This window comes from Gopherus flavomarginatus, chromosome 4 (assembly GCF_025201925.1).
Source record: "Gopherus flavomarginatus isolate rGopFla2 chromosome 4, rGopFla2.mat.asm, whole genome shotgun sequence".
NCBI lineage: Eukaryota > Metazoa > Chordata > Testudines > Testudinidae > Gopherus > Gopherus flavomarginatus.
This window is the reverse complement of record NC_066620.1, coordinates 6,965,712-6,973,747: the sequence shown is the minus strand read 5'-3', so window position 1 is coordinate 6,973,747 and position 8,036 is coordinate 6,965,712. Positions and strand designations below refer to the sequence as shown.

At 47.5% G+C, this 8,036-nt stretch overlaps 1 protein-coding gene across 1 annotated transcript; it reads right to left on the bottom strand.

Moving 5' to 3' along the window:
• Positions 1-898: 898 nt before the first annotated feature.
• RBBP9 (RB binding protein 9, serine hydrolase) lies at positions 899-6,636 on the bottom strand. The gene is given in 6 exon segments (XM_050951307.1): positions 899-2,975; positions 3,282-3,367; positions 4,008-4,113; positions 4,902-4,944; positions 6,434-6,556; positions 6,559-6,636. Coding segments are annotated over 6 exon segments (663 nt in total). The 3' UTR covers positions 899-2,748.
• Positions 6,637-8,036: the final 1,400 nt, after the last annotated feature.

The following is an 8,036-nucleotide window of genomic DNA, read 5'->3' as shown; positions in this document are numbered from 1 at the left end:
TCCCAAGTCAGCTGGTCAGGGCCAGCTGCAGCTGTGCCAGGGGTCTTTTACTGCAGTGCAGACATACCCCAAAAGCTTAAGCTCTCTGTAACCGTGTGTTTATCCTGTTTTGAGAGGAGACAGCATGAAACTTCGTGAACCTGGCTAGCTCAGGTGGTAGAGCATCATTTTAATCTGAGGGTCCAGGGTTCAGGTCCCTGGTCAGATGTAGGGGTGATCATTTCCCCCTGGGGTATCCCCCAAGAACTTCAAGAGGCAGCTCTTCAGTACCCTCCTTGACATTATTTTAGGGGGGAGGGATAGTTCAGTGGTTTGCAGATTGGCCTGCTAAACCCAGCGTTGTGAGTTCAATCCTTAAGGGGGCCATTTAGGGTTCTGGGGCAAAAATCTGTCTGGGGATTGGTCCTGCTTTGAGCAGGGGGTTGGACTAGATGACCTCCTGAGGTCCCTTCTAACCCTGATATTCTATGAACATCAGGGCCTGAGAGCTAATACCTCAAAATGATACTTCTTTACGAAGGACAATTGACAGCCTCTGAGAAACTGTCAAGCAAGAGTTATTCTCTTTGAAAAAGTTTAGAGGATGCTTGGGCCTGTGGGTAGGCAGGCATGTACACACGCACATATCAAAGAGGAAATTACACACAGTGATACACAGATTCATTTGATCATTTTTATGTAAAATGTTTAAATGTATGTTTTTCTTTTAAAGCATTTAATAAAAGCTTGCATTGTCCCCTATGCAGCAAGACAAACTGCCTCCCTGGCAACAACACCTGAAACCCACATCTCAATTCATGTTGTGAAGCCAGAAGAGTAGTAAAGGGTAACCAGAAAGAATGCCCTCTCAACTCTAACTGATCTTCCAGCACACCAGCAGAGGAATGTACTTCTCCAATGCAAGAGGGATCTTTTATTGTTGCACTATGATAGGTTGGCATAACAAATAGAAAAGGAGACTATTTTAAGTACAAAGCAATATCTGAGGTTTTTATCCCATACCTTTTTTCTTGCCCAGCCTGTGATTTTCCCCCAAAATATCCATGCCTATGTTAGTTTTAATTACCAACATTAGGTGTGTCTGGTCTGGAGTAATAGCTCTTTGTGAATGGTGTAACTTCATTTACTTTAATGGAGTGGCAGCTGCTTAGTTACATTGCCAATTTTCAGACCCACCTGTCCATATTTTATTGGAAACAATGTTAAAGGACAGCCTGACAGCAATACTGCAGATGATGTCCCTTTACAGCACACCAGCAGAGGGGGTTAGGGGATGAGGTTCTTTGGCTTGGGTTCCACCAGAGGTCCCTTCTGACCTTGAAATCTGTGGCTCTATAACCATGCCTTGAGCCAGAGGTAGTGGAATAGCCCCATGTAACAGCCTAAACTCCTTAAAATAAATGATACGTATTTTGTCTAACAAAAGCCATATTATTGTGAGATTAAAAAAGTCAGAGCCTTTGCAAAGTATCAAAAATTATCACCACCCTTGAAACCATGAATCTAATCAACACAAAAAGGGCAAAAGAATGGACATGTCCCACAAGCTGCAGAGCAAAAGTGAACTAGGAAAGAGAACACGTGGAAGTTTGGTTACTGCACTATACGAGGTCCTGATCCAAAGCCCCATGGCATTAATGGAAAGACACCCATTGACTGCAATGGCTCTGGTCCTTAAAGTAGAGTGAGGACTTCCCAGACAGTGCCCATCCAGCCCTTGGATTAGCTGTTCTCTTTCCGATTTAATTTTCTTCCCACTGTATTCCCGTACACATTCCATCCCTCTGTAACCTTTACACGAACAGTCAATTCTTTCTTAATTCCCAGGCAGTGTGGGGGCTGAGCCTGCTGCCAGAGAACAGGCAAGCTGATGATTCAAGCTTTGCTCACATGGTACATGGTCTTAATCGTGCTCTAGATCAGCGTTTTTCAAACTTTGAGTCATGGCATGTCAGGCACTGGGTCACTCTGGTTAAAAGTCCCATCGGTGGTGCTGCCCAGCTAAGCAGGCTAGTGCCTACCTGTTTCGACACCACACTGTGCCCCGGAAACAGCCAGCAGTGGGTCCAGCTTCAAGACGGGGACCACAGAGCTCTGCCCGCTGCCCCTGCCCGAGCACCAGCTCCGCATGCCCATTAGCTGGGTACCAGACAATGAGAACTGGGGAGTGGGGGTAGTGCCTGCAGGCAACAGTCACGCAAAGCTACTTGCGCACCTCTACCTAGGAGCTGGACCTGCTGCTGGCTGCTTTCAGGGCACAGCGTGGTCCATGGTGCCAGGACAGGTGGGAAGCCTGCCTTTGCACCCTAGCTGCACTGCTGACCAGGAGCCGCCTCAGGTAAGTCTGTGCCCCAACCCCAATCCCTGCCCCAGCCCAGAACCCCTTCCTATACCCCAAACCCCTCGTCCCTGGCCCCACCCCAGAGCTTGCACCCCCAGTCCAGAGCCCTGACCTCCTCCTACACCCCAACCTCCTGCCCCAGCCCAGAGCCCCCTCCCACACCCGGAACTCATTCCCAGCCACATCCCACAGCCCTCACCCCTGCACCCCAACCCTCTGCCCCTCCCAAACCCCTCACCCCCAGCCCTGTTGGGTTGCAGGCATCAACAATTTTCTTCAACTGGGTCCCCAGAAAAAAAGTTTGAAAGCCACTGCTCTAGATCTTTGCTCTCAAATTGCTCAGTCGGAAATACAGCCTGCAGCTCCCGCCCCCAAGGTAAGGAAATACAAAATGAACTGGCCCTGCTTTAAGCAGCACTGTTGAGTATTCCCTGGATCACACTTATTAGCTCATTGAATTCACTGCTCTGGAAGTGGCCCCTGTCTGTGAACTTGTATAGCTCTGTGTTGAGCTCATTGGCCACTGCCTGCTGCTCGCTCCAGGGAAGGAAAGGATCATCTGTGGAAGCAAACTGCACAATGCGATGACAATTAGCCTTGATCTTCTCCCACTGCCAAGGTCGGTTAAAGTATCCTGATGGGCACAAAAACAATCATTATGGAACAGAGTGTAATCTCTCTGTAGTATCTTCAGTGTCCTATTTACTTCCTTGTAAATTTCCAATGCAAACAAATTTCTTCTTGGGAACAGAGGCAAACTGGGAGCAGTCACAGATTTAAAAGATTTCTGACTTTGCAGCGTGAAGCAAGCAGTCTCAGGTTTGGCAGCAGATGTGTTTGAAAGGACAGGACTCTCCTTTTAAATGATTAGTGAATGTCATGCCAGCAATTTAACTGGTTCAAGAGAAGGCCACGCATAGATCAAATGAGATCAACTTACCACTCTCTCTTTCATTCTCATCTCCCAAGTCAGAAACATAAGCAGACACTAAAATAATTGCATACACCTTGTGAGTTTCTGCATACCTGAGGGAAAAAAATGGAACCAGTGACTAAGCAGGCTGTACGTCATTCTGGTACACAATACACAGTTCCTGTCATTTTAAGCAGTTTGCTAAGTGCTCACAAACACCTCTGGGAGATGGTTTTTACCTTCTAATCTATCAGTTAAGAACATGAAAAAAATCCAGATTGTTTTTACATTTAAAGGAGAATGAGAAGCAGGGAACAGCAGAAGCCAAGACAGTAACTGATTGAATCTGATGGCAGGGCTTTACAATGTTCTTTCAGCAAAGCTGGGGTGATGTTCATGTAAAAGATTTGGACAGGTTACAGCTACAGGCAAGTCACCCAACGATTTTCAGATGGATCGTGTAATGCCAGAGCACCCAAACTATTACATTCGATTTAGCTGGGGGTGTTTTATCGTGACGTTCTGTCCCCATTGTTACATGTCCAGTTTTTCAATGGCAGATAAGAGGTGCAATACAGAGCCAATCCTGAATCCCTTACTCATGGTTCTATACTCACACTGATACGGGCGGGGGAGAGGGGTTGTTTTGCCATTGATCTCAAGTCAAGCAGAACTGGGATCATTAGCTTAAATGGGCCTGTTCACATTAGAGTGTGAAACATGAAGCTCTGTGCAATGTCCCCTGTACTGTACCTCATGGCAGCAGCAGCACCAGAACTATGTCCAATAATGATAGTCTGCTCATCGCAATGGAGTTCCGATTCCATGAACGGCAGCCAGATACTCTCTCGAGCTGTAACTGATTTTTACAGAAATGTTTTGTGTTTCCTTATCTGGCAAAGAATGAGCTCTTCTCCTCCTCGCCACCCCGGCTAGCATGCTCTGTGTGCGTCTCTTTCAGGGATTGTCTCTCTATTTAATTCTCGGTGTATTTAGTGCTTGTGAAAGGGGTTAAGTTAGCAGCCCTGGAGACCAAAGGCCTCTGTTTATCCCCAGTACGTGTCCAGGGTACGCTGCAGCTGTGCAAATTCCAACCACGCTATCCCACCAAAGTGCTTCCATATGGAGCTACCAGGTGTAAGGGTCAGTGTGTGGTTTAACCTCCAAGGCTCAGTCTTTGGCCTCTTGGCTGAGATTGCCAACAAACAGACCAGTCCTGATGGTGGTGGCGGCGGCGGCATTGTGGACACCAGTCTGCTGGAAACTGGGCTGAGACAGAGACTATTTGTCTAGTCTAGAACTACTGGCAAAAATAGCACTCTGGAACATTAGCCTTCATGAACACTTCCCCATTGAGCTCCCCAGTTTGCTCCAGCTCATTCAGGGCCCTGTGGAAGCTCTGGGGCTTGCAGGACTTAGACAGTACATGCTTGACTAGGCACGTAGCATTCAGATGAGCATCCCAAGCCCTCTTCTCATTAAAGCATTTGAGCAGGCTATTCACTATGGATCTCCCTGAGGGCTGGGGGCGCAGCAACTCCCCAAGCATGAAGACAGCCACTGAGATAATGAATATTAGCCTGCACTTTCTGGAAATATTGAGCATAGGATAAGGCAAAATAAGGGGACAAGAAAAACCAGACTTACTTGGGTCAGGCATATTTCGAAGTATACACTGGAAACCAGGTATCTGTGTGGAGAAGACCAATGATTGCACTGTCAAAGGTTGCACAGTCCCTTAGCAAACAAAGTTAGCCAACTATTGCATTGCTCGCTTTCCTCCAATGGGTCTTCGGGATTATAAAGAGGGGCCTTGCTACAGTGTGTCAGGTTGAAAGGTTAAATGCCTGGGGAACATGGAGAAGAGTGAGTAGCTAGTATTTACCTAGTGCTTTAGAAATGTAAAGCACTGTTCACACTGCGAATTATTATAGCCTGGGTGGAGAGAGATTAAGGATTCTACAAATATTCCTCATTTGAATGACCAGCAATCTCTCTCAAACATACCTTTTGGGGTTCTCCCTTGGGTGACCAATCACTGCACTCTTGTGCTTGCATCTTGCTAAGAGCGATCCCTTATTTCTGTGCTAACTTTCTCCTCCGTATGATGTCAAGTGACTGAACTTCATAACAGAAATACCTGAGTGGTATTACAGGGAACCAGGTGAGAGTCCCTAGAGGACCAATAAAACATCACACTCTGCATCCTTCAGGCATCACTCAAATCAGCATGCTATATCTTCCCCCAAAAGGGAGCTTTGAACAAGCCTGGGGGGGAGATGTTATATGACAAAGACAAGAATCACAGAAAAAGTCGCTTACTTCTAATGCTGAACAAGGAAGTTTGTTAGAGTAAGAAAAACAATATGATCTCTCTCTCTCTCTGCTTCAATGCAGATTTTCTGCCTAGACACGAGAGAATGAAGGGCCACCCACCTAATTAGTGGAGCCCTGCAGGCATGGCTCCACTAATTAGGTGCCTGGACCCTGGAGAAGATACACATGTAAGGTGAGGTGGTGGCCTTGGGGGCAGAGAATAGGGAGTAGTAGGAGGGAGGGGGCAGTGGGGTGAGAAGAGGGGGTGGGGGGAATTTGGGACTTGCAGGGCTGTAGCAGCCAGAGAAAGAACTGACTTCCCCCAGCTCCAGGGCTGCAGCTGCTGGAGCTAGACCCCGCTCCTTCCCAGCCCTAGCTAGGGGGCTGCTGGAGATAGACCCTACTCCTTCGCAGCCCCAGCTTGGGGGCTGCTGCGGCAGCGGCGAGAGGGCACATCCATCACATTAGAAAGGTAAGACTACTGATATTAAAATATGAGTTGTGTGCTTTTATGTCTAGGACAAAAAAGTTGTTTTTATATAGCACTTTTATGCAAAGCACTTGACAATAGTTAGCTAACGGTACAAACAGCATTTGGAAAGATCATTAAGTGGTCCGCCAAGACCCTCAGCAATTTTAAAGTGGTCCACAAAGAAAAGTTAGAACATTCCCCAGTCCCCCGCCTGCTTGCCAGCTGTGGATTTAAAGAAAGGGAACCTATATGCTAAACTTCACAAAAGGGAAGCAGAGACGGGGGCACACAGCTGGATAGGGAGGCTGATCCAGGGTGTTCCAAACCGCTGGTGGGGAGAAGAATCAATAAACACAGTCAGATCAATCCTTTTGTCATCACCATGTCTCACCTCCTCCAGTCCTTCCCACACCCATCTGTACCAGTTGGATTTCTCTACATCGCCTGACCCGTTCCCAGGCACTATAACAGCTCTAGTGGGACGAAGCTGCGGCCGCATCTGGAACATGCCACAACACTGCAGCAGGAGGAGCGGAAACACAGTTTCAAGCCAAAAAGAGGGGATGCTGGGAAATGGAGACAGAAAGGAGGCATCTTGGGAGTTGTAGTTTTCTTTGTAGAAAATCATTCATAGTGTGGTTGTTGCTGTCATTTGTTCCTCTCTGAAATGAGCTAATTTAGAAGCCCCAAAGCACAAGTTCAGGAGACAAAAGCCACACGTCAAAGACCTGCAAATCACAATGGAAGCTAGCGCCTTACCTGCTCCTTGGCAATTTTGTTTGCAGTGTTTTGGTCATGTTGGTCCCAACTCCCAGGATATGAGAGAGACAAGGTGGGGAAGGTAACACCTTTTATGGAACAACTTCTGTTGGCGAGAGAGACAACCTTTCAAGCTACACAGATTTCTTCTTCTTGTTGATTTTATTTCCATCTTTTTGTTGGATGTTTGTACAGGGCCTAGCACAATGGGGCCCGTCCTGGTCCACAGACACTAATGCAATGCAAAATACTATTATTTTTTTCAGTAGATAATATTATCAATATACCTAAATGTGTATGCATACATTTCATTAATGGTTGTGTATGGTTTTGTTTAGCAGTATGTATTGGATAGCTGATATAATTTTTGAAAGACATAGTGTAAATATATAGTACAGGCTTGTATTTTTGATAAGGTAAGAAAATTTGAGAATGTAATCGTCCTTTGGGTTCTCTGTCTGCTGTATGTGAAAGGTGCAAAGATTGTCTTAATGGTTATAATTGTCTTTAGATGATTAAATAGAATAGGCTGGAATGTCAAAGTTAAGGTTGCAAGTTGTAGGGTAATTCTGAGTTCTCTGATGAGAGCACTGAGTTGAATTGAATGTGTTAGGCTGTGGCTACACTGGCGCTTTACAGCGCCACAACTTTTTTGCTCAGGGGTGTGAAAAAACACCCCCCTGAGCGCAGCAGGTTACAGCGCTGTAAAGCACCAGCGTACACAGCGCCCCAGTGCTGGGAGCTTTGCTGTAAGCTAATCCCCTCAGGGAGGTGGAGTGGTGCTGCCGTGGGAGCGCTCCGGCCTTAGCCTAATGAGATAGCTGCTCCGAGTCTGGGGTTGGGTGATCAGATGTCCTGATTTTATAGGGACAGTCCCGATTTTGGGTCTTTTTCTTGTATAGGTTCCTATTACCACATCTCCCCCCCCCCGTGATTTTTCACATTTGCTGTCTGGTCACCCTAGTGGGGTGACGGTTTGTGCCAGGACGCGGGCCCCCTCGGAGGTGGCACTGTGGGGTGGGAGGTGAGCACGTTTGCCGTGTGGGCTCCACCTCAGGGGGGTGAAGGGCGAGGTGCCTTGGTGAGCCGCACCCATGCCCAGGGCACAGACAGCGGGGGGGGTGCCCCCATCACCATGACTCACAGCTGCCCATCCCCCACTCCACCCCCATCCGCCAGCGCCCGTTGGAAGGGCGAGTCAGCGCTAACCCCGCAAGGCCCGCCCAGTACCGGGA